Below are 25,933 nucleotides of genomic sequence, written 5' to 3'. Positions count from 1 at the left end.
GGCCTAGGACCCGGGGTCTGGGAACGGGGTCCCTGGGAAGGGGGCCTGGAACCGGGGTCCTGGGGCGCGCCCAGGGGGACAGGCCTCCGAGCTCCGCGGTGGATGCAGAGGGTCCGGCGCCGCAGGTCCACCGCCAGAGCGGGCCTGGGACTGTGTGTGTGTGTGTGTGTGTGTGTGTGTGTGTGTGTGTGTAGGGCCTGGAGTCTGGGGAAAATGGGGAGGAATCTCTTGGAGATCCTCATAGAGACCCCGCCTGATTGTGGGTCGGTACTCCCGGGACCACAATTCCTCATGACGTTTCATCCCAGGCCATTTCCACCCCCTCGTGGCTCGGGAATCCAGCACAGCACAGCCCCATAGTGTCCCCTGCGCCTCCAGGGAGGCCTGCCTTGGGCTCCCAGCTGAGCCCGGATGGTGTGGGCAGGTGTGTGCCCCTCAGACGTTGCTTCCTCCTGCAGCTGGGAAGGCAGGAGGGTGTCCAAAAACTCACAAATTTCCCCTGGGACCACCTGCAGGCACTGGGGTAGGCATTTTACTTACATTTACTCATCTTATACTCAGTGTCAAACCCATTTCAAAGATGGCAAAATCAAGGCCAAAAAAAAAAGGACAGTACTAAAACAGCTAGCAAGTTGCAGAGTGAGGATTTACACCTGCTTCTGTAAGACTCTAGGCCCTGTCCACCTGACTGCACCGTCTTCCACGTGCCTGACTCTGAGTGAAATACCAGGACATAATGGACTTCGGCCAAACGTGGCTCTGCCCTCTGCCATTTTCCAAAGGCGGCCCAGGACTGCTGTGGTTAGCTTCAGAACAGCATGTTTACCCGTGTTCCTGCTGTGTTTCTGGCTTGAAAGAATAATTTCTTAAACTATGTAGTAAAAAAAAAAAAAAGTAGATATCACCTTCACAGGGGCATCCAAAACAGCCCTTGCTTCCTGTTAGTGCTATCATTTTGGTGGGGGTTTATGGTCTGTTGGAATAAGTGGTATCTTCCATATTAAAAAAAAAAAATGTTTACAAGTAAGGCTCCTTATAGTCATGTTTGTGAAAATTCATTCAACATTTACTGAGCACCCCCTGTGTGCTAGGCCCACTGGGGACACAGATATGACTAAGCCAGTTCCCGTGGCTGGAGGAGCTGGAAGCAACCCTGGAGCCGCTTGCTGTGAGAAATGTAACAAGCCTTCTGTAACATGTGAGAAGCCGGAGGCCCAGAGAGCTGGGGTATCTTGCCCAGAGTCACACAGCTGTGAGTGACAGATCTGGGACTTGATCCAGTCCCAGGCTTCCGCAGTCACCTGGGAGGTGACAGGCTGTGGGGGGAGGCAGGGAGCGAGTCTTCTGTTACCAGCCAGCCAGGGAAGTCTTTCTCGGGAGCAGCGGCTCCGCACGGACCGGCACACACCTCAGGGAAGTCCCGGGAAATGCCTGTCCGCAGGCACGCACCAGCGTTCCTTTGTCCTCGAGACCACCAGCTTCCCTGGTCTGGCGTGGCCTGAGGGAGGCCCTGCGCAAAAGATCCCAAGTTAGAACTTTCTGAGGGAGAAACAGGGAAAAGTCAGCCCAGGTAGCCAGAGGCCTCTGGGATTGAGCCTCTCCCAGAACAGGGGGGTTCTGGGGGCTGACAGCCTGGATAGGAGGTTCCCTCTCTGGCGAGGGTGGGGCACAGGGTGGGGCACAGCCCTCTGAGATCCTCCTGAACTCACACCCACCACAGCTGCAAGTGCTCAGCTGCGGTCCTGAGCGGGGCATGGGGATCCAGGAGGTATTGAAGGATGGTGGCTCCATAGATGGCCAGGCAGGATGGAATTGATCTGCCCTTCTAGCCCTAGATGGTGCTGAGCAAGCAACCCCCCCTGACTAGCCCAGAAGGCCAGAAGCTGGGATGGATGGGGTGCATGTGCCTTGGCCTTCGGGGACTGGGCGGACACTGGCTCTCACCGCCGCCTGTTTCCTAGATCAGCGGTCGCCATGAGGTCTGAAAAGTTGGCGACCGCTGTCTTAGATGACATGCCTGTACTGAGTGCTCTAATGCTGGGTCCCTGGGGAAAGAGGTGTCCGGTGCAGGCCTGAGCCTGAGCCTCATTGTCTCTCCTCCGGGGCTGGGGCTGGGGCCAGGCTGAGCAATGGACACTTTGTTTCCATTCATCACCTTGGGTAGGACCCAGAAGGTTTACTTTTTCACACCCAGATTGCTGAGCGCCCAGCCCAGCTCTGCCCCTGACTCACTGAATCGGTTCCTGGCAAGCCCGTTTCCCCATCTGGGCCTCAGTAAGCTCCCAGGAATGTTCTGGACCCTGTCTGCCCCCGTTCCAGAAGGGGTCAAGGATCTGAGTGAAACAGTACCCACTGCTTACGCCTGGAACTCGTGTCTCCTGTGCTCCTCTTCTGCCGGCCTCTGACTGTGGACACGTGATTATAAATGTTCAGTAGACAACTCAGAAAGCATTGTGGGAGCACATACGCCTCACTCTGTGTGTAAGTGTGTGTGGGTTCCCAAAGAGGCGGAGACTTCATCTCCAGAGGAACACGGATGGGCTTGAGAGATCAGCTGAGGGACTGACTGTCTGGAGGCCAGGGCGGGCCGGGCCTGCGGATGAGGGGCCGGAGCCTGGGGCTGGAGGGTGGAGTAGGGTGGGGCCACTTCACTACAGGGAGGCCAAGTGCACAGACTGGCATCATCCTGAACGGACCCTGGTAGAGGAGGTGCCCTGGGGGAGACGCTGCCACTCAGACAGGAGAAGCCCTCTCAACGCCTAAGGAGGACAGCTGACATAGCTGATCAGAATCAATCACTCTTTGAGTCTGAAAACGGCGTTGATTATAATTTATATCGACTGGGGATTATTTCCATGGATTATGTGTCCCTCCCATCAGTCCCCAGGCTGAAAGCAGCCTTGCTGCTGCTCACCGCTCTGGCCAGCTGGTACAGGGACACCAGTCCACCTGTGGCCATCTCCCGTGGCCTCCGTGGCTTTTTGCCAGGCAGTTCCTGAGAGGCTGCAGAGAGGCCTTGCAGACAATAGTCAGCCCCCAAAGAGCAATTCGGTTTCCATTTGGCCAACACTTACTGTTCACTCTCTCTGCAGAGGAGCCTTTAGGAGCTGAATAGGATACAGAGACCCGTGAGAGGTCAAGTGTTTGCATGAGAGGGCAGGGGATGCTGTTCAGTATTCCGGACTACCCCGGAGGGGAGGCCTTCCGCCAGTGCCTAGGGAAGCAGCAGGAGTGGAGGGCTTCCCAGAGGAGGTGGCTCACGAGCTGGGTCTTGGAGAACGATTGGATCTAAGAGCATCCTTTAGAGAGGAAGCGGGAGGAAAGGCGTGGGGTACAGGATGGAAGGAGGAAACCAGAATAGGGTTTGTGGGAGGGACTGTTGGGCAGCGAGGCAGGAAACAAACGGACAGGACCAGATTGTAAAGGCCCTCCCGTGCTATGGTCCGGTCCTTTGACAGATACTGACTGAGTCTCTGCTGTGCGCCAGAGTGTGGGTGGTGGGCCCCAGCAATGGACAAAACAAAGTCTCTGCTCTGTTGGAGGGTCTGTTCCCACGGGGAAGGTGGATAATAAGCACACACACACATAAACATGTCACCTGTGCTCAGTGCAATGGAGAAAATACTGCCGGGAGGCAAGGTGCAGGAGGGTGAATATCCGGGTGGTCAGGGAAGGCCAACGATAAGGCAGCCAGAGGCTGAAGGGAGCAGCCCATGTGGAGATGGGTAAGGAGGGCTTCCCGGCAGAGGGAATAGTACCTCTGCTGAGTCCCAGAAGCTGGAGCAGTACCTGTAGGCCACCGTGGTCCATGGGAATTGGGTTTCTTGTGGGTTTGTTTTTATTATATTTTAAATTAGAGGAATGACATAGGTAAGTGTATGCTCTATGGGCATACTGAATGGGTGAGAGGTGGGGCTGGAGCAGGGCGTGGGGTAGAGAGCAGAGGGCAGCTTTGAGCCCAGGCATTGGTTTGGGAGAGGGTGAGGCTGGAGTCAGGGAGGCCTGTGAGTGAACAAATGCCAGTCATTCATTCTTCCTTTCTTGAATGCATTTTGTAATTTGTTTGTTCAAGCAACAGTTTCTGGTTCTTACTACATCTCAGGTACCCTGCGGGGCTCAGGGAAGACAGGATGAGGGGAAAGGGCGCAGGTGGGCCCCTCCACGTATTTGCCACTAGCAGGAGGAGAGCCGGGGCCGGGGCTGGGCCGGGGGCAAAGAGCGGAGGGCCACTTTGAGGGTCGGTGTTGCAGCAGAAGCCACAGGAATTTGTGACTACTCAGATGTCAGGGAAAGGGACCGGAGGAGTCATAGTTGAGGGCACAATGAAATCCTTCTGGGAGGGGCGGAAGCAGGAAAAATAGGGCAGGTGCTGCCTGGTGGGGGCTGTGGTGCCTGCTGCCCTAGGTGGAGCAGCTAGTTGCTCAAGGCGCCGCAGGAACAGGCAGAGACTCGAAGATCCCTCCTCCCTGGTCCTTTCAGACCCCGCCCTGAGCCTGCAGTGCCTCTGCCTGCACAGGCGCCACAGGGCCATTCCCAGCTGCAGCGGAGGGTAAATCAGTTTCAGGTAGGAGAGGAGCTATTGCTGACTGGACGACCTTGGGCAACTCCATAGCCCCTCAGAGCCTCGGTTTGAGAATCTACAAAATGGGTTGATAACAACTTCATCACAAGGCTGTGGTGAAAATCCAGTGTGCTAACGGCTGAGAGAAGGCATGCAAAGCAGTCAAAGGATTGAGCCCAAGTGTCCATCCTGTCTGTGTTGGGGGGAGTCGATTCACGCAGGGGCACGTACAGACGCTGGCTTGGGGCACGGATGTAGGGCCGTTCCGTGCTTGCTATCAGCTGGGCAGTGAGTAATGCTGTGTCCTTTTTCTCTTTCTAGCTGGTCCTGAGGACATGGGGACCACGATCAATGGAGATCTGTTTCAGGTAAGCATGATTTTGCCTCAGCAGGGGTAGGGACCGACAGCCTGACTCCCACGAACCTATGGCCCCATCCTCAACAGGATGGGGGCTTTCCGTCTTCTGGTCACTCCAGTCTGATTAATTGGGATGGGAACACAGAGGTTTTGACATGTTTGTTATTTGTTTTTTGTCATGTAAGAGAAGGGGATGAGGAATAAAGACCAGTAGAGACAGGGATTGGTGGGGTGTCTGCCCATGGCTTTGTCCTGCTCACAGAGGGAGGGAGGAAGTGGCCTCAGTGACACAGACTGAAGGAAGCACAGGGACCTGCACACGTTGGCCCTCCCAGACTGACCTGAGTGGCCATCTCTACCTGGGTAGGCCCTTGACCCAGATATGTCACTTCTCAGGATTTTTTCTAAGGAAATAACTTGACAGGGACACCCAGATTATTTGCAGGATGATGTGTAATAGCAGACAAACCGAAACAACCTAAGTGTCCGGCACTGGGGGCCTGGGTGGGCAAATGGGAGCAGTATTGACATGAAAAGAAGCCAGCAATATCTTCAGCGGAAAAGCAGTCTGCAGAATAACATGCGCAGTACGGTCCTGCTTTTTATTTTAGAAATATGTTTGCACAAAATATCTGCGAGGAAGTCTACTAACTATGAACAGTGGTTAGCCCCGATGTGGGAGTTGGGGAGGGATAAGAGGAGAGCGTTCACTTTTCTTGTTTACCAATCCTTTAGAGTGGCCCTGTACTGCACATACATGCACACGCCAAAACACGTAGTAAGGACGTTTCTAGTTAAAGAATATGCCCACCTAACCCTCCTCCCCTCATATACACATACATTGGCTTAAAGTTCTTAGACCGGTGAAGAAGCATGCTGCACACCTGAAACTCATATAACACTGTATGTCACCTACACTTTAATTTTAAGGAAGTTTTGGGACTTAGAGAATGTAGCTCACAGATGGCATCCCCAGGACCCCACAGATGCAACAGCCCTCACCCCCACAACCCCGTTACTTTTTACCCCCCCCTCACCCCCCTCCAACGTGCCTGGGAGGGGTGAAGCCTTCAGTGGATGAGCTTCATTCTCACTGGGAAAAAGGGTCAAAGGCCCTGGCCCCCTTGGCTTCAGCTCTGCCATCTGCCGGGCCCCTGCGGCTATGGCAGAGCTGGCCTCCCGAACCCTCAGAGAGAATAAACAATATGCTCTTACGTAAGCGGGATGGGCTGGTACCTTACACAGGGAGCCCGGCCAATTCCTATTTCTGGAAAAGTACTCAACTGTGTGCAAGCTAGGAAGTCAGTCTCCCCCAGGGCTTCAGGACTCCGTGTCTCTGTGGGTCTGAGAGGCCCACATAGTCAGCATGGCCTCCTGTTTGGTAGGTCACGGAGCCCCAGGCCGCCCCTGGGCTGGGAACTCTCCAAAGGGCTTTGCTAGACCTAATGGTCTGTGTCCTCCGGGGGACCTGGAGCTGGAGATACACTTGGAACCACAGACGTAGCTGGGACACTATGGGAGCATCATTTCCCCTTCCTACAGATTAGGATCTGCGGCCTTCTCTCTCCATACCCTCTGGCCTCCCTTTGTATTTGGCGGGTCTGAGGAGCCCTGGGTGGGACTCCTCCGGTCTCAGTGTGAACTCTCATTCTCACCGATCCCAGATCCCAATAATAACCCCGGGGGCGTGCTTCTTTGTTAGTTGTCATTCTCACTGATCCCAATAATAACCCTGGGGGCATGCTTTTTTGTTAGTTGTCATTCTCACTGATCCCAATAATAACCCCGGGAGCATGCTTCTTTGTTAGTTGTCTCAGATTTGTGCCATCCTAGAAGGGGTCCCAGATGAGGCCGGTCTCTCAGAAGCCAGTTCCGTTCACGCCTCCCTCCCTGCTCTGGTGCCCTTTGCACCTCACCCTTGTAGCAGGTCGGAGGTGGGAGCCCCTCCACCGCCACCCTCCAGCCTTTTAGAACCGAGCATAGAGCAGGGCCTAGCTTGTGCTGCGGGTGGAGGAAAGCCTCACATGCCCCATTCTCTTCCTTTTTTAAAAATGTTTTCATTGACTTTTTTAGAGAGAGAGGAAAGGAAAGGGAGAGCGTGAAGCATCAATGAGAGCAGAAATATCCATTGATCAGCTGCCTCCTGCCCACCCCTGACTGGGATGGAGCCTGCAACCCGGGCATGTGCCCTGAGAATCAACCAGTGACCTCTCCGTGCTTGGGGCAGTGCTCAGCCAGCTGAGCCACACTGGCCAGGACGCATGCATGCCCAACTTTCAAGTGTCCCAGGCAGAGCTTTCTTGATACTTTTATTGTGATGTTGTGTTGTGTTGTGTTGTTTGTTGTTTTTTTTTTTTTTTTAGCCTGTGGGTCACTAGGGGTCCAGCTACAAACCTGACCCCCAACAAGGCCTAAGGATAGGCCTGCCACACCTTTTCCAGTCCCATCTGGCACTGCCAGGGGCAGGGGTGGGAGGCCCCTGCAGCACTCCCTCTTCCTGCACAAACTGTATCCCTTCCCCACCCCTTCCTTCTTCCCCCTTTGAGCTACTTAGAGGAATCAACAGCTCAGCTTAGTTTAGCTTTAGCGGGTCAATCCCAAAGGCGGATATGCCTCCTCCTCCTGCTGTCTTTGGAGTCACAGCGGGGCATGGCCCACGGAGATGCTCATATGGGGTCCCCAGAGGGGTCCTACAGGCTAGGAGTTCCAGGGAGCCTCCTGCCTTTGGTCCTGGCCATTCCCAACCCCTTCCCTCTCCAGCCTGGGAGGGGCTCAGAGCATTCCTGCAGCCACTGGTGGGTCCTCCCAGGCTGCCAGCCCTCCTGGCAGTTGACCTGCTCTCCTCACTGGGACATTCCTGCTGTTTCTCCCTCCCACCACCCCACCCACCAGCAGAGGTGGGGCCGGGAAAACAAGGCCATCGCCGCCCAGCAGCTTCTCAGGACTTTGCTGGCTACACCACTGTGCCCTTCTGGTCGCCGGGCAGCGTGGCAGCAGCCTGCCGGCCTCTCACGTGCACATCCTCCACCGGCTGCCGGATTGCACACTTGTCACACAGGGTCCCCACCTCATATCCCGAGTGGGATGTTGCCCCTCCCACTTGGCAGGTGATGAAGCACAAGGAAAGGGGTTCTCAGAGGTCCCTCATCCAGGGAGTGGCGGGAGGGACTACAAACCCAGTCCCTCTGACAGTGTCCCAGGCTGTCCCTGCGCCCTCCACCTCGCTCTGCAGGCAGCCACTCCTCCTGCACTGAGTCTCTCATGGTCCCAGAGTGCCATGCACTTGCTGGGGCGGTGGATGGAGAGGCAAGTCCAATGTGTGTTTTGTCGCTGTGACAGCACAGAGACTGGGGAAGAAGTGATGCTGGTGCAGGACAGCAAGGGCTCGGAGACTGGGGAGTATGAAGAGCTGAGTCTGATTCTTCCCTTGTGTCAGGCACCACCAAGAGCTTTACGTGATTTAACTCATTTCATCCTCCCAACAACCGTGCGACGTAGGTTCTGTCATTGTCTCCATTTTACAGATGAGGAGGAGGACGCAGGGCGGGTAGAAGCTCACTCTGCTGACACAGCTGGGAAGAGCGGGGACTTGAACCAGGTGCTGCACGGAGTCAGGAAGTGCCACAGGGAGGGCGTGCTGAAGGTGGTGTGGAGGCTGCCTGAGGGGATGTGGGTGGGCCTGGCTGAGGGGACGGCATGTTCAAGGTACAGAGGGTAAGACACTGAGTCCAGGACTTGCCCAGAGCCTGGGCCCACTGCAGACAGAAGGGGGTTGGGGGATTCTGAAGTACAAGGTGTGGGGCAGGCACAGCTGCCAGCCAGAGCAGGTGAGTGGGCTGCACTGCCCATGGGAAGTGGTGGCAGAGGTAGGCCCAGCTTGGCCAGGGCCTGAGGCCTGGGGTACAACCATCTCAGGGTCTAAGATGCTTGGAACATCCTGAGCAGTGCCCCTGGATGTGCAGCTGCTCTGGGGCTGAGAGAAGTACCCGGGGGTCCAGATGCTCTTCAAGGTGCTCCCCAGTTTGCTGGCAATGCCACTATGCTCCTGCCACAGACTGGGGCAGGCTGTGGGGGAAGAATCTGGATGGAGTCAGACAGCCCGGGCTTCATTTCTGGCTTTCCCCAGCTGGACAGCCTTGGACTAGCCACTGCTCTGAGCCAGACCTCCCATTTGTAAATGCGGGTGAGAAGCCTTGCCCTGCTGCCCCCACAGGCCTGTGGAGAAGAGTGCTCTGAAGCCCAGGAAACGTTTTATAAACTGGCCAGAGGGAGGCCAGGGGTGTGCCAGAGAGATGGGGGATGGAGCGGGGGAGGGAGGTGGCACAGGCGCTGATCCTGGGAAGACAGGTTTATCTGGGAGACAAAAAGTGGGCACACGAGTGAGACCGGTTTGGCTCAGTGGATGGAGCGTTGGCCTGTGGACTGAAGGGTCCCGGGTTCGATTCCCGTCAAGGGCGTGTGCCTTGGTTGCGGGGGCATCCCCAGTAGGGGGTGTGCAGGAGGCAGCTGGCCGATGTTTCTCTCTCATCTACGTTTCTAACTCTCTATCCCTCTCAATTCCTCTCTGTGTAAAATCAATAAAATATATTAAAAAAAAAAAAAAAAAAAAAGTGGGCACACGAATCATGTGCACTGGAAGTGAGTGTGGTCCCTATTGGCTACTCAGTCGCCACTCTGTTCACACCCAGAAATCCAGTTTGAATCCTGGCTCTGCTGCTTTCTGGCTGGCTGACCTTGGGACTTTGGTGCTAGACTTTCCCTCCCCGTAAAACAAAGGTAATAAAACCCACCCTGTGTGGCGGTCAAGATAAAAGAGAACCGTTTAGTGATTCTCTGCCAGCTTTAAAGCTCTGTAACCGGGGAGTCTTCATTTTAGGGCAGGCGTTGTGGCCATGGTGAGACTCCTGCCCAGAGGACCCTTCCAGCTCATCTCCCCAACACCTGGCAGCCTCTGTACTGAGTTTCCCAAAGGCTCCTGCCCCACATGGCCCTCACGCTGCTCTGTCGTTTCCCGTCCTACCCTGCCCTCAGGCTGGAAGGAGCATGCCCTTCCTTGCTCCCGGTCTTTACCCTGACCTGTGTCACAGCAGGTACCCCAGCCATGGTCCTCATCTGTTAGGGACTCCCCCTTACCAAGCTCCGGGCGGATGGGCTGCCTTGTTCATCCCTGGCCCCAAGCCTGAGCAGGTTCATTTACTCAGTAAGTGTCCCTGGCTCCTCCCCTGCCCAGGCCCTCTCCGTTCTGGATACTGCACACTGGGCGTGCGGCACAGCTGGCCCAGGGCTGTCTGAGGCCCGCAGAATTTTTTGGTCTGTCCCTGCCACGGAATCAGGGGTGAGTTAGTTAAATGTTTGACCAAATATAGCAGGCTAATTTTTTTTTTTAAACACAAAACGAATTTATTATTCTCATTTCTAAAAGATTTAATACTTTTTAAATCTCAGTGTTCATTTCTTCTTTTTATTTTATTTTATTATTTTTTTAAATATATATTTTATTGATTTTTTTTTTTACCGGTTTTGGCTCAGTGTTCATTTCTAATGCAGGAAATATTGATATAACCCATATAAATACGAGGTCTTTGGGGTGAGTAATTTTAAGAATGTAAATAGGTCTAAGACTAAAGAAGCATGAGAACTGCTGTGTGACCCTGTGGCACCGACAAAAAAGCATGTGTGTCCTGGTTAATGCACCACAGCGGTGTGAGAGGCCAGTGGGCAGGGTTGTTAGTTACGGGGTGCCCTCCTGGTGGAACTCCAGGGCTGCCCTCCAGAGCTCCCATTTCCAGGGCGCTCACCGCACAGCTGTAATTTGACAAGTGGTCCTGCCAGTTCCAAACAAGCTGACGAGCTACTGAAAACAAACTCAGTATTTATAAATGATAACCCAAGCATTTTAAGAATTTTAGGCTCTGACTATGATTTCCTAAGGCAGTAGGAACTTTTTTGTAGATTGGATTTTAAAAATATATGATTAGCAAATAACTCACCACGCAGCAAACTAAAAATGTCTTCTGAGCAACTAGGTATAAAAGGGCAAATAAAGCCCAGCTGGCATTGCTCAGTGGTTGAGCGTTGACCTGTGAACCAGGAGGTCAAGGTTTGATTCCCAGTGAGGGCACATGCCTGGGTACAAGCTTTCTCCCCAGTAGAGGGCGTGCAGGAGGCAGCCCATCAGTGATTCTCATCATTGACGTTTCTATTTCTCTCTCCCTTTCCCTTCATCTCTGAAATCAATAAAGATTTATTTTTAAAAGAGGGAGGTACTGGGGGGAATTGCCCATATGCCATGGCCTCCTGGCAGGATACAGGAAGTGGCCCTTTGCTCTCGGCCACCACAGAGGGCCAGGTCGGTTTACCAATGAAGAATGAAGACAACCTCTGCTCTCCTCACTGGCTTTGTTTACATAGGAACAAAGGCGGGCGTCCTTTCCTACAAACTCTCACGGGAGAGGAGGAGGGTGGTCCCCGAGTTGGGTCCCCAGGCTCTGAGCGGCACCGGTACCAGGACTCACTTCAACAAGACTAGCAGGCTAATTTTTCAGGTGATGGTTTTGTACGGCGCTTGAACGGTGTTGTAAATATCCAAATGGCCCATGGCAGAAAAAAGGTTCCCACCCCTGCTTTACACAGACAGTCTGTCTTCAAGGAGCTCACTTTCTTGCAAGAAGAGAGATAGTGAACGCTAAAGAAACCTGTCATTTCAGATTGCGATAGACACCAGCATGGAGATAAAACACGGCCTGTGCACTAACACATTCACAGAAGGAGCTGCAGTTGTTTGCAGATGGGACTTGTGTAGATTGGCAAGAGATCCGGGCCTCAGGGCAGGGCTGTTCTCCCAAGTGACCAGGGTGGGGCTCACCCAACACAGCGACCCACGTGCCCTGGAAAGGCCCCTCGGGATGTCTCCAGACTCTAAAGTCAGGAAAGAGGAATAAGGGCTCCACCCAAAGGGCCCACCCAAGGGTGGAGCTGACCCGAGGTGCCAGTCTACACCAACATCTCCTGGGCCTGTTCCTCCCTCTCCCCAGACTGCCAGAGACTGGTGTGTGCTCTTTCCCCCTGGCTGCCTGCACCCCTTGGGCAAACACAAAGCACTTCCTCTGAACCGGGCACACGCTGGCTCCGGAACCTTCATCCGTCCAGTCCCGGTGACTGAGCACTGACTGCCCAGGATGGTGGTGGGCACAGGGTGGGGAGAAGGCATTGAACGACACTGGGCTTCGTGACAGCTTTGAAGAGTGTCTGAGGAAGTTACGAACAATCCTAGCCAGCGTGGCTTGGTGGTTGAGTGTCGACCTTTGAACCAGGAGGTCACGGTTCCATTCCCAGTCAGGGCACATGCCCAGGTTGTGGGCTCGTCCTCCAGTGTGGGGAGGCAGCTGATGAATGATTCTCTCTCTCATCACTAATATTTTTATCTCTCTTTCCTCTCTCTGAAATCAATAAGATACACACACACACACTCACACACACACACAGCCTGGCCAGCCTGGCTCAGTGGTTGAGTATTGACCTATGAACCAGACGATGGTTCAATTCCCAGTAGGGCACATGCCCAGGTTGGGGGCTCGATCCCCAGTGTGGGGCCTGCAGAAGGCAACTGACCAATGATTCTCTCTCATCATTGATGTTTCTATCTCCCTCTCTCTTCCTCTCTGAAATCAATAAGAAAGTATATTTAAAATATATACACATTACACATATCTTTAAAAAGAGTAACAAGATCCCTAGAAGGCGAAGGCTGTGACAGAGCACAGAGGGGAAGGGGTATGAAATCTGCTGGGGGTTGGAAGCTATCCCAGAGCTTGTGACATTTGAGCTGGAAACTCGTGGGATGGAGTAAGATGTAATCATCTGGAAAAGGGAGGGAAGACAATTCCAGGCCAAAAGCAAAAGCAGCCACAGGAGTGGGTGGGATGTGTGGACACAGGAATGCGTGGGGCGTGCCGAACGCCAGAGTGGGGGGGGGCGGGCGGGAGATGGGGCTGGATTGTAAAAGGCTTGGCTGGAACGGAGGGGAGCCACATCCCAGTGGGCTGAGCTCTCAACCCCAACTCTTGGCGTTCCCTGCCTCTGACAGGAGGGGTGGAGCAGTGGGCAGAGCCCTGGTCTAGGAGTCAGAGGCTCTGTCATACATCATGCCTTTTCTCCTGGCCTCAGTGTCCTCTATAAAATGGGAATAGAATAATAATAATAATGACAATTACTATTCACTCTTCTGTGTTACAAATATTGTTGCACCAAGTCCTTACAGCAGATCTTAGAGGCAGTTTTATTATTATTCCCATTTCAGATGAGAAAACCGAGGCCCAGAAAGTAACCTTAAGCACCCTGCCCTGGCTACATGCACATCTAGTAAGCGGCAGAGGTGAGGTTTGAACCCAGACATTCTGGCTGCAGACTCCAAGTTCTTTACCACATTCCTAGCTGTGGTCATCTGCTTATCTCGGCTGCTTGGTCATTCAGCAAATATGTCTGGAATATCTACTATGCGCCAGGCACCGTGCTGGGTGCTGAGGAGACAGCAGTGAACAGGACAAATAAGGTCCCTGTCACCGAGTGGCATTCTGATGGAGGAGAAAGACAATGGACAAGTAGACATAAAGTGAGGTCATTTTGGATTGTGTATGTATGATTGGTAAATAAAACTGCAAGAGATTAGTTTTAATGTTAAGAACACAGGGACTCACTGTGTGCCAAGAATTGTTAGAAATTCCTGACATTTTGCCGAAACCAGTTTGGCTCAGTGGTGGAGCGTTGGTCTGTGGACTGAGGGGTCCCAGGTTCGATTCCGGTCAAGGGCATGCACATTGGTTGCGGGCACATCCCCAGTAGGGGGTGTGCGGGAGGCAGCTGGTTGATGTTTCTCTCTCATCGACGTTTCTAGCTCTCTATCCCTCTCTCCTCCTCTCTGTAAAAAAAAAATCAATAAAATATATTTTTTAAAAAAGAGAAAAAGAAAAGAAATTCCTGACATTTTGCCCTAGCTGGTTTGGTTCAGTGGATAGAGCATTGGCCTGTGGACCAAAGTATTTCGGACATATGCCCTGGGTTGCAGGCTCAATCCCCAGTAGGGGGTGTGAAGGAGCCAGCCAATCAATGATTCTCTCTCATCATTGATGTTTCTCTACCTGTCCCTTCTCTCAAGTCAATAAAAATATATTAAAAAAAAAAAAGAAATTCTTGACATTTTGTGAACTCCTTTTATTCTTTTTTAAAAAATTGATATTTTGTTTGTGTTTTTAAAAAATTTATTTTAGAGAGGGAGGGAGAGGGAGAGAGAGAAAGAGAAGAGAAGAGAAGAGGAGAGAGAGAGAGAGAGAGAGAGAGAGAGAGAGAGAGAGAGAGAGAGAGAGAGAGAGAAACATCAATTACTAGTATGAAAGAGAGCCATTAATTGGCTGCCTCCTGCATGACCCCTACTGGGGACTGAGCCCACAACCTTGTTATATGCCTTTGACTGGTATCGAACCTGGGACCTTTCGGTTCGCCAAACTCTATCCACTGAGCCAAACCAGGCTAGGGGCTCATTTCGTTCTTATGTCAGCCCCGAGGGGTGGGCACTCTGATTTGCCCAGGGTCACACAAGGGGGAGGCTTGCTGGCAGAGGGCACAGCAAGTGCAAAGGACACAGAGGGTGTGAAGTTGTTTAAGATGTAAGATTGTTTGAGGTCGTTTTATGGTTTTAAACTATAAAAGTTGTAGGAGAAAACAAGCAGCAAAATCTCAGACCTTATAGTAATGTGTTTTCTGATATATGTCCTTGGGCAGGGGAAACAAAAGAAAAAATGAACACCCTGGCTGGTGTGGCCCAGTGGGCTGAGCGTCACCCCTCACACCAAGAGGTCCCGTTCTTCCCGGTCAGAGCACATGCTCCGGTGGCAGGCCTGATCTCTAGGTGGGGGCATGTAGGAGGCGGCTGATCGATGATTCTCTCTCATCATTGATGTTTTGCTCTCCCTCCCTCACCCTTCCTCTCTGAAATCAATAAAAATATATTTTTTTAAAAAGTTTAAAAAATTAAGTATGTATGAAAAGTTTAATTTCACAGAAAAGTTTTCTATAATAGTGCTATAATTTTAAATGTATACTGAGTAAGTCTAGTAAAGCGTGCATTCACCGGTCACTGCGAGTAAACAAGGCTGGGGCGTGGCTCAGTGCTTGTCGGAACATTGCTGGCACGAGTTAAAACTGCTGCAGAAGCTCATGCCAGGGACAACAGAACCAATTCCTTCGCACCATTCAGTGTGATCACATGTTTCTTTTCTGTTCTTTTTATTTTATTTTATTGTTTAAAGTATTATGAATAGTAGCACCTATGCCTTCTTTTTTCCCCCCATTGACCTTCCCCTGGCCTCTCTATGCTTATATGCATGCATACAAGTCCTTCAGTTGATCTCTTACCTTCCCCAAGTGGATCACATGTTAATCATTTGCTGAACATTGTTTATGAGTGGTAACTCTTGGATTTAAATATATATGTAAACTATAGTTATAGATATGTAATATTTATTTATGTCTGTGAAATTACTATTTCCCCCCCAACATATGGCCTATTCACTAAAATTTATTAAAAATAGTGCTTGAGCCTGGTCAGTGTGGCTCAGTGGTTGAGTGTTGACTTATCAACTAGGAGATTACACAATTTGATTTCCCGTCAGGGCTCGATCCCCAGTAGGGGGCATGGAGGAGGCAAGCTGATCGATGATTCCTCTCATTAATGTTTCTTTCTCTCCCCCTCTGAAATCAATAAAAATATACTTTAAAAAATAATAAAAATATCTTTAAAAAAAATTAGCGGGTGAGCCCTGGCCAGTGTGGCTCAGTTGGTTGAGATTGTCTTGTGCATCAATAGGTCGCTGGTTCAATTCCCAGTCAGGGCATTATGCCCAAGGTGTGGGTTTGGTCCCAGTTAGGGTGTGTGTATAGGAAGCAACTGATCATGTTTTTCTCTCACATTGATGTTTCTTTCTCTCTCCCCTTTCCTCTCTCTAAAAATAAATTATAAAACAAACAAACAAAAAATAACAGTGGGCACTCTCCTTTCAGGGAGCTCACCTGTGCATCTCTTTCCCCTCTCCTTCCCCCACGGGCCCGTATCTCCTAAACTCCAAGGGACCCACAAGACTTGCAACCAGGGGAGCAATGGACAATGGCCACTCACCCCTGCTACCCCCAAACCTATCTCTAAGGCCCCTTTTCTCTGACTTCCCAGTGAGCCAAAGCAGCCCAGCCTAGGCTCTCCTGCTGCTGCTTCTGTGCCCTTTCTTGTCCTAAGTGTGCTTTTGCTGAGGCCAATAAATTCTTGCTTGCTTTTCTAAAAAGAAAAAAAAAAGGGGGGTGGGGTATAAATAAATGGTGATGGAAGGAGACTTGACGGGGTGGTGAACACACAAAACAATGTTCAGAGAATGTGTTGTAGAAGTGTGCACCTGAAACCTGTAGAACTATGTTAGCCAGTGTCACCCCAATATGTCCAATAAAAAAGAAAAATAAAGAATGTGAGGGGATGTCCTGATCCTTGGGCAGCAGTCCCCGGGAGGCAGGTGGATGGCCTGGGTCCATGGCTGTGTGCTTTGTCCTAGGAGGCTAACGGTCCCGCTGACGGCTATGCTGCCATTGCCCAGGCCGACAGGCTGACACAGGAGCCCGAGAGCATCCGCAAATGGAGAGAGGAGCAGAGGAAGCGGCTGCAGGAGCTGGGTGAGGGCAGGGCTGAGGCTGGGCTGCTTTGGGACACGGTGGGGGTGGGGAACTTTAAGGTGTATGCACACCCCCTCTAATGTGGGAACTGGATGAGAATGGGCCCTGGGGGCCGAGGGGAGAAGCAGCTGGGGCCGCTGTGTGCCTCCCATCCCTACTGGAAAGCTGCCACTCATTCTCCTGTTGGGGTTGCAGATGCTGCCTCCAAAGTGACGGAACAGGAGTGGCGGGAGAAGGCCAAGAAGGACCTGGAGGAGTGGAACCAGCGCCAGAGTGAGCAAGTGGAAAAGAACAAGATCAACAACCGGTAACAGATGCTTTTGGGACATGAGGGAGCTATGGGGACATGAGGGAGCTATAGGGACATGAGGGAGCTATGGGGACATGAGGGAGCTATGGGGACATGAGGGAGTTATGGGGACAGGAGGGGGCTATAGGGACATGAGGGGGCTATGGGGACATGAGGGAGCTATGGGGACATGAAGGAGCTATGGGGACAGGAGGGAGCTATAGGGACATGAGGGGGCTGTGGGGACATGAGGGGGCTATGGGGACATAAGAAGAGCTAAAGAGACATGAGGGAGCTATAGGGATAATAGGGAGCTATAAGGACCTGAGGGGGCTATGGTATTGGAGACCCACCTTGAGAATGTGTGATTTGGTGGCAAGAACATGGAGGAAAGAGAAGCTGAATGCCCAGGACTACTTCCTTGGTTGCCTGTGGAGTTCAGAGCCCTGCACTTGGAAGGGCTGATTCACTGTTATGCTCTCACGTCCTCACCACAACAGCGAGAACAAGTTCTGCAGCCAGCAGACGGCCCCAGGTCCCTGGGATGTGAGCCAGACCGTGCTGGGCCCAGCAGCGCGGCCTGGACCCTCTGTGCCACGGTTAGTGCTGCGGAAAGCACGCTCCTGGCTGGCAGCGAAGAGCCAGTCTGGCTACGGGGTTTGCTTGTAGCGCTTTGACCCAGTGTGGCTTCAGCACTAATGGAAACGAGTGGCCTGTAGAACTGAAAAGCCAGGAGTAGGACGGTAGGCACAGCGGGCTCAAGGGCTTAAACAAATCAGTTGGCACCATTTTTACTATCTTTAAGCTCTTCTCTCCTCGATGGAGCCTTCACTCCGGGACACATACCTGGGATGGGGGCGAAGGCGGCCACCAGCAGCTCCAGGCTTCTGCTCCACCTGCTTGGCAACTTCAATGACAATAAAATAACCTCTTGCTCCCAGTAGCTCCAGCATAAGTCCTTGACCTGACCCTCATTGGTGGGGCATGGGCCAGGCCCAGAGGGAGGGACCCAGCTTAAGTAATACTCCATTCCTTGGGTTGGGCATGGGGTCAGTCCTACCCAAACCACAGGGACTGACTTGGGGCAACTTGATCCTGCAAAGGACAATCAGGGTGTCCTTCCTGGAAGAAGCAGAATGAATCCTGAGCAGCAAAGACAGCCGATGCCACCAGCGAACACCTTTGTGGAAATGGTCTCAGAGCATTTCAGAGATGCTGCTCAGCAGTCCAGCCTTTGAGACTCTGGTCTTCAAATCACTAGGCCCACCAGGAAGGGCAAGGCCAATTCTGGGAAGCGGCCACACGTGTGTCCAGGAAGCTGCTGCATGCCAGGCTCTGGGCTGGGTACCGGAAGGCAGATGAGAAGAGGAACCCAGTCTGTGTCCTCTGAGTTCAGAGGAGAGAAACACGTGTCCAGCTGAACTCAGCAGGAGGGCGTCTGCAGGAGGAAGCAAGGGATGCTGTGGGGGAGGAACCTTTGTATCTGGGTTTTGGAGGATGAGTAGGAGTTCATCAGGAAAAAGAGGGCAGGGGGCAGAATGATAAGAAAGAAAGGCAGCAGGGAGGCTGGGAGTGGTGGCAGAGAGGGTACCTGTGTTGGGCAGACATGGGTGGTGAACAGGAGGAGTCCTATGATCAGGGCTGAGTTTTAGAAAAGGCACTCGGGTGGGCGGGTGGAGGATCCTGCTCTCCTTTCTGGGCTGTGGCCAGTTGAGCCTCCCGGAGCTGTGCTTCCTAACATCTCTCCAGCTGGAGGTACTAACACTGTCTCTCTTTCTCTTTAACCCTCTGCCTGTCTTGCCATCTCGTCTCCCCCCACCTAACCCCTTTCCCTTAAGGATCGCTGACAAAGCATTCTACCAGCAGCCAGATGCTGATATCATCGGCTACGTGTACGTGTGTCTCCTCTGCTCCTCTGCTGGGGAGCTGGCCAGGGCAAGGCCCCTGTGTGGCGGGCACAGTTTCTTGATTCTCCTGCTTGTGGGGTGCAAGAGCGCGGCTGGGCGAGGGCAGGGAGAAGGCTGTGACCAGAGCAGGGGTGAATCCCCAATCAGCGCAGCACCCCCACCACTCCAGCAAATGCTTATGGAGGTCTTTTCTGCATGGAGGTGACTTGGCTAAATCCAGGCAGAGAAAGGAAAAGAATGCACTGGCCATGCCCGGGTGGGAGGGGTGGATGGCAAAGATGTCCAACTCCTTCTCAAAGAGATGCCTGCTATCCAAGTCACGGCACCAAAAAAAAAAAAAAAAAAAAAAAAAAAAAGAGGTGCCTGTTGGGGGTAAGAGGTAGGGTGCAGAGGTCTGCTGTTGAACAAAGCAATCATTGAGTGCCACTTTCTGGGGGTACAAAAAGAGAGCTAGGCTCACACCTATCCCCTTCTGCTACCCCCAAGTGCACTGCTCCCTCCGCCTTTGAACTTCTACCCAAACTGGTACTGTGACTCACCTAGACCAGAGATGGTAGAGGTTCCCTCTCATGTCACCTCAGTTGGTTCACAGCGACACCTAGAGTTGTGTTGGGGATTGTAAAGCTGAAGGGAAAAACACGGTGCTGAGTGTGTGAGATCAGCCAAATATTGGCTGGTCTGCGTGCTGGCCACACCCTTGGCAGGCCTCTGGCTAACTCTTCTCTCACGGTGCCAGGACACCTCAGCGTGACAGCCTTTTGCTCCTACCTTTCATCCACTCTCCCAGCTGTCCAGCCCTCATAGGTCCTTAGGCCTCAGAGAAGCAGGACCTTCAACTGGACCAGGAAGTGGGAGGAGGACTGAATGGATGGGGAGGGGAAGATTAGAGGAAGGACATCCTAGGTGGAAGAAGTTGCTTGGGCAAAGGTGATGAGATAGGACATACCTAGTGGCCTGGGGGCTGTAGACTGTGGCGTGGGGGCGTGTGGAGAAGGTCGCTCGGGGCTGCTGCAGAAATGCCTGTTGTGCCAGGCCAAGAAGCTTGGACTTGATCCTGAAGGCAGGAGAGTGGGGATGGCAGAGGGACATGGGTGCTGGGGGTAGTTAGTTGCTCCTGTTTCACCCGAGAAAATGGCCTAAGGATCATGCAAGGGAGTCCCGGAGAGGGAGAGTGCAGACCAGCGTTTTCCGTATTTCCACGTGCCTGTGAGACACCAGAGGATCTTGTTAAAGTGAGGATTCTAACTCAGTAGGACCGAGAAGAGGCCATGATTCTGCATTCCCCACGAGCTCCATGGTGATGCCCGTGCAGGAAGACCACCCTCCACACTTTGAGCTGCAAGTTTAGAAGGGAACCGCTGGACCCAAAGGACAGCTGCTAGGAAAGCTTCCCTCAGCCCCCTGCACAGCAGTCAACTCCTTCCCAAGCTTCACACACCTGCCAGCTCCTTAGATTCTCAGCCACTCAGATCACTAAGGTGGAGGCTCGGATCCTCCCTCTACAGGTCAGGCAGTGAGCACACAGCACGCTCAGGATGGAGGGCCAGATCACGCGTGGCACAGCCCGTGCGGACCAACCGGAGAGCTCCCACCACCCGCCGGTGCCTGCTCATGCATGCTTTGGCTCGACAGCCAAACAGGACAAAGACCCAGCCCTTCCACCTAAGAATCCTTTAATGTCTTTCTCTTAATAATGCCCAACACGAAACAGTGTTGACTACACTTTGTTTCTCCATTGTTCCTTCCTCAGTGGCCTTTATACCTGTCAGCTAGACCTTCTAATGAAGAAGCCCCAGGTGTCACCCTAACTTGACTCTAGCCAAAAGCAAAGACTTAACTGAATGGAGCCGTCCTCATGCCATGGCTCCGTAGACATTCTGGGCTAAAAAGAGCTCTGCCATCAAACATGCTGGGCATCTGGTGGATTCTATCGCCATCACTTTCCCACCGATGCACATGAGCACATGGAAGGCTTTGAAAGTCTGGCTGTGAAGGTCCCCTTTAACTGAGTTTTCCATGGGTGTTTGACCACAGCTCTTTGCTGGAGAGCACACAGGGTCCACAGAACGTTGAGGCAATGCTGAGCCAGGCCCTTCAATTAGTTATGTAGTTAATCAACGTCCTTTCTCTGCCAAGTTATTGGAAACATTGAAAATGGCTGAGACACCACGTTAGTTCCTCCACAGCCATTAGGTGCCAGGAGCCCCAGGTGGGGAACTCTTGCTGGAGAGGTAATGACCAGAGAGCGTGAGGGTGGGGCAGGGGTGGAGGTACAGGAGGAAACTTTAGGGTGGCAAGGGAAGACCTCTCTGAGGAGGTGAGGCCTGCTCTCAATCCCAAACTATGGCTGTTCCTGGGGCCTCAGAGGGCACAGGGTCAGAGGGCACAGAGCAGGGGAGGGGACCTCTGGATAAGTACCCCGGAGCAGGCTGGGCAGAGCAGCCGTGCTCGTTGCGGGGAAAGCATCAGTGGTTGGGGGGAAAGGCAGGCAGCTCTGAGACCTCTGTCCTATCTCCACCCGCAGGGCGTCTGAGGAGGCTTTCGTGAAGGAATCCAAGGAGGAGACCCCAGGCACGGAGTGGGAGAAAGTGGCCCAGCTGTGTGACTTCAACCCCAAGAGCAGCAAACAGTGCAAAGACGTGTCCCGCCTGCGTTCTGTGCTCATGTCCCTGAAGCAGACACCGCTGTCCCGCTAGGTGCTGCCGCCCGCCTGGCCACAGGGCGTGGGCAGGGGCAGGGCTGAGGAGCCGCGGCTGCGGGCAGGAGGGTGCAGTGCCTCTGGCAGCTGTTCCACACAGCCCGTTCCCTCCCTCCCCGCCTCCCAGGGCTGGGGAGGGAACACGCGCCCCTCTCACCCCCGTTCCCTCTTGGCCCTGAGTCCCAGCCCCTCACACCGCCTCTTAGTCCACAGAATTGTGACTGTCCCTCTGATGTATTTTTTTCTTGACTTAAAGGGTGTGTTGCTAATTCTTTTTACACTTTTTTTTTTTTTTTTTTTTTTTTTTTTTTTTTTTTACCGTTCTCATTGTTCTGGGAGCCACACGTGGGTCAGGGTTCGGTTTGTGCTTAGAGCTTGCCCAGCGTGGCCTGGGAGGAGAGGAGGCTCTTCCCTCGGGACCCAGGAGCACCCAGCTTGCCGTGGGCACCCTAGCTGCCTGTGTCTGCTGCCTCCGACTCCCGGGAAGAAAGACCACCTCTCCCAGAATGCTTTTGCAGCCTGATCCTTCCCAATCCTTGGACAAGCCTGTGAGATAAGGACTCGGTTCTCACAGTCCCAGACCCGAGGCTCCCAGAGGGAAAGGGGTGTGAAGTCGGAGGGAGGCCAGACCGGAAGTCCCCAGTGGAGGCTAAGTCAGGTTGAGGCCCGTGAAGGTCGCCTCTGCCAAACCCCCTTCCTTGTGACTCACGGGAGGGCCCACCGCTCTCCCTCCTTCAGCGGGGCCCCGCTGTGGATGTGGGATGAAAAGCATTGACCACACCTTCCTCCTGTTCAGCAAAGGCTGAAAACTGGTTACATTCAAAACTTTGGGACCTGCACAGTGTTCTAAATGAGTTAATTGCCAGCTCTATTAGTTTCCTAGAACTGTCACAACAGAGTCTGACTTCACATAACAGAGACTGTCTCTCTTCCGGAGGCCAGGAATCTGACTCAGTGTCAGCAGGGCCACGGGCCCTCCGACAGCACGATGTGTTTCAGCATTTCTTCCGGCTTCTCTGCCTCAGGTGCTCCTTGGCCTGTAGATGCACCAGTATAATCCCAGGTCCATTTGTACGTGGCCCATCCTCCGTGTCTTTGTCCACACTTCCCCTTTTTATTTTTTATTAAAAAAAAAATTAAAAAATATATTTTATTGATTTTTCAGAGATGAGAGAGAGTGAAGGTCGCCTCTTGCACACCCCCTACTGGGGATATGCCCGCAACCAAGGTACATGCCCTTGACCGGAATCGAACCCGGGTCCCTTCAGTCCCCAAGCTGACGCTCTATCCATTGAACCAAACCGGTTTCGGCACACACTTCCCCTTTTTATAAGGACACCAGTCATATGGATTAGGGCCCACCTTAGCCTCATTTGAATTTGATTACCCCTGTAAAGACCCTATTTCCAAATAAGGACACATGTGAAGTGCTGGGGTTAGGACTTCAGTGTATCTTTTTTGAGAAATTAGATTATTTATTTATTTTTTGGTTAATCCTCACCGAGGATATTGTTCAATTGATTTTTAGAAAGTGGGAGGGAGAGAAACAGATACATCGAAGTGAGAGAAGCACATCAATTGGTGCTTCCCACATACACACACCAGCAGGGATGAGCCTCCAACCAAGGTACAAGCCCTTGACCCTCCAGTCCACAAGCTGATATTCTACCCACTGAGCCAAACCGCTAGGGCTCAATGTATCTTTTTGGAGAGATACAATAATGCCTGCAGTTACAAAAAAGAAAAAAAAAAAAAAGAAAAAAAAAAGTGACCACCCCCTTAGGAGTGCCATCTTCCTCATCAATCTATGTTCCTTGGACCTTGAGGCCCAGGGACACCACAATGGGCTGAGCGGCCATCGTGGGGCAAGCGGATTAGCTGGCCCTGGTCACTCGCCTCCAATTAGAAATCAAGGCTGTGCTGGGGCTCGAGAAATGGCTGTCTTCCCTTTCCCGTATCTGGCAGCCTGCAGCTGGTGCTGAAGCTGACGGAGCACACGAAAGAAACCCGGGTCGGAGTGCACACGTCAGAGCTGACCACAGCCAGGAGCACCGGCGTGAGGTGCACGTGAAAGCGGGAGTCAGGGCGCTGCCTCTCTTTGCTCCGGGCCCAGAGCACTGGGCACGCGTAGGCGGGGTCATAGCAACGACCACAGGCTCCAGCTTCCTTCCCAACACGCCAGGCTGCTCCCCGCAGCCGCCTGCTGTTAGATGCTGCAGGCACCTCGCCAGGGGGTCCAGGTGAGCGGAGTCCCAGGGGCTCTCAGGGGTGGGAGTGGGCGAGGAGCAGGAGCAGCGGAGGGCCGAAGCCCCTGCCCCCGCCAGCACCATGAAAAGTCTCATCGGAGGGCAGGATTTTTTTTTTAATTTTTATTATTTTTTAAAATATATTTTTATTGATTTTTTACAGAGAGGAAGAGAGAGGGATAGAGAGTTAGAAACATCGATGAGAGAAAATCATCGATCAGGTGCCTCTTGCACACCCCCTACTGGGGATGTGCCCGCAACCAAGGTACATGCCCTTGACTGGTCCGCAGACCGACGCTCTATCCACTGAGCCAAACCGGTTTCGGCTATTTTTTATTTTATTTTTAATTTAATATATTACCACTTTCCGGAATCTCTACTTTTCTAAGGGCCGCTGCAGTATGTCTTTTTTTTTTTTCCTCCTAAAAATTTTGAGGGTGAGATTGAGAAGGAATTCGTAAAACTTAGAGTTTATTAAGTAGGAAGTGGATAAAGAGCGGCAGAAACAGAAGGATGCAATACCCAAACCGAACCGAACCAGAGAGTCCAGCAACAAACATCAAATGGCCGCTTCCTCCCCACGGACGCGGGGGCGGTGGGGGAGAAGAGGGAATGAGTTCGGCGGCAGGGCCGTTGGCTGCTCCTGCGGCTGGGAATGATCTCTGCGGGGCTCTCCGGGCTCAGGGTCCAGACTTAGACTTCAGCGCCGACATCGCCAGGCCCAGCAGGATGGCTGCCACCGTGAAGCCCTGGGCGGCGATCCGGGTGCGCATCATGAGCTGGGAGCGCTGGCTCTGTCCCCGGTGGAAGCAGTAGAGGCCGTAGGTGAGGGCGGCCGCCGTGCCCAGGCAGCCTGAGGAGGGTACAGAGCAGGTGGGGGTGGCAGGCCCGGCCCCAGCGGCCCCTCCCCGCTTTGGACTTTTTTCCCCCTGAGTTGAGGTTTTCAGGGTGGGGTGGGGTGGGGGGTCGGAAGGGGAGAGGCTGGAGGGATTGGCCCCAGCAGAGTCCCCGAAGTTACAGAGTCCGCCCCCTCGACTCCCGCCCGGCTCCAGCGCCAATCAGGTTCATCACGGCCCGGCCTTTCCGCCACCTCTCCGGTCCCTTCTCATTCCGGTGTCCCGGGACCTTCACTATTTCATTTCCCCCGAGAGCTCCGTCCTCTGCATCTTTAGTTCCTACTGTGCCCGCTTACCTATGGGGACCATTGGGTTCTCGCGAGTCTTGCGAATGAACTTTTCCTTGAAGCCTTCCGGATTGCTAAAGACAGTGGGACTAAAACCCTCAATAACGGGGGGCTGCGATGGTTCAAAGGGTGCCTGAGGAGTCATGGGGCGAGGATTCGCCATGTCTCGGGTAACCGCACCTGGAGAAAATGGGGACACTAGACTCCGCCTCCTAATGAAGTCATGAAAGGGGGCGGAGAAAAGGACTTTCCTGAGCGTTGTACGCAGGCGTATCCGCTTATTGCATTCTGGGAGTCGTAGTACTCAGCATGGCAGCGCTCTCGGGGAGGACTACATTTCCCAGAAAGCCCGCGAAGCCCTGCGCGTGCCCGCTGGAAGGAGTCCGCTACGCGAGGTGCTGGAAGTGAAGGCGCGGAGTCTGAGTTGCGGGCACGGTGGTCAGCGGGATGTTCCAAGGCGGAGAGGAAGACCCGAAGGCGGAAGTTCGGTTACAGTGTTAACCGGAGCGTCTTAACCGGAATGCTAGACAGATGGCAGCGCTACGGATCGGGTGGTGAGGTAGCCGGGTTTTAGGAAACGGGGCCTGCCCTTGACCCAGACTTCCTGGACCGGAAAACTGGAGCCTGGATTTATGGCAAGGAGGGGTATGTTATTACAGATGGAACCTCATGGAATCAAAACGTCTTCCTTCCTCCCTCTCTTTTCCCACTTCCTCCTCTCTTCTTCGCTTCCCTCCTTTAAAAAAAAAATTAAAAAATATGTTTTATTGATTTTTTTACAGAGGAGGAGAGAGGGATAGAGAGCTAGAAACGTCGATGAGAAACATCGACCAGCTGCCTCTTGCACACCCCCTACCGGGGATGTGCCCGCAACCAATATACATACATGCCCTTGACCGGAATCGAACCTGGGACCTTTCAGTCCGCAGACCGCCGCTCTATCCACTGAGCCAAACAGGTTTCAGCGCTTCCCACCTTTCTT

The 25,933-nt window shown here is 53.0% G+C and overlaps 2 protein-coding genes across 4 annotated transcripts in view; one reads left to right on the top strand and one right to left on the bottom strand.

Moving 5' to 3' along the window:
* The window catches only part of CLTB (clathrin light chain B), a 33,797-nt gene extending 12,010 nt beyond the window's left edge, over nucleotides 1–21,787 (top strand). For 2 of the 3 annotated variants that reach the window (XM_036423433.2, XM_036423432.2), the window contains 5 exons: nucleotides 4,883–4,929; nucleotides 16,511–16,628; nucleotides 16,824–16,935; nucleotides 18,756–18,809; nucleotides 21,349–21,787. In XM_036423433.2, coding sequence (XP_036279326.1) covers nucleotides 4,883–4,929; nucleotides 16,511–16,628; nucleotides 16,824–16,935; nucleotides 18,756–18,809; nucleotides 21,349–21,520 — 503 coding nt within the window. In that variant the 3' untranslated portion in view covers nucleotides 21,521–21,787. The remainder of the gene's footprint in view (nucleotides 1–4,882; nucleotides 4,930–16,510; nucleotides 16,629–16,823; nucleotides 16,936–18,755; nucleotides 18,810–21,348) is intronic. The other variant, XM_036423435.2, reaches the window with a different exon arrangement.
* A 2,445-nt stretch (nucleotides 21,788–24,232) lies between these two features.
* HIGD2A (HIG1 hypoxia inducible domain family member 2A) lies at nucleotides 24,233–25,602 on the bottom strand. Its single transcript, XM_036423438.2, has 2 exons — nucleotides 24,961–25,602; nucleotides 24,233–24,621 (listed from the first exon to the last, which is right to left on the bottom strand). Exons 1-2 carry the CDS (start codon nucleotides 25,112–25,114, stop codon nucleotides 24,449–24,451), a joined length of 327 nt encoding a protein of 108 aa, XP_036279331.1. The 5' UTR covers nucleotides 25,115–25,602; the 3' UTR covers nucleotides 24,233–24,448.
* Between the last annotated feature and the right edge of the window lie 331 nt (nucleotides 25,603–25,933).

Source organism: Pipistrellus kuhlii, unplaced genomic scaffold (assembly GCF_014108245.1).
Source record: "Pipistrellus kuhlii isolate mPipKuh1 unplaced genomic scaffold, mPipKuh1.p scaffold_m20_p_8, whole genome shotgun sequence".
NCBI classification, from domain to species: Eukaryota; Metazoa; Chordata; class Mammalia; order Chiroptera; family Vespertilionidae; genus Pipistrellus; species Pipistrellus kuhlii.
Note: the sequence above shows the minus strand (reverse complement) of the source record. Positions and strands in the feature narration are given on the sequence as shown.

Excerpts from the sequence above, each read along its gene's own strand:
- HIGD2A (XM_036423438.2), bottom strand. The coding sequence starts at position 25,114 with ATGGCGAATCCTCGCCCCATGACTCCTCAGGCACCCTTTGAACCATCG. Across the intron at positions 24,622-24,960 it reads GAACCCAATGGTCCCCATAG|GCTGCCTGGGCACGGCGGCC; the intron begins GTAAGCGGGCAC and ends TACCCTCCTCAG.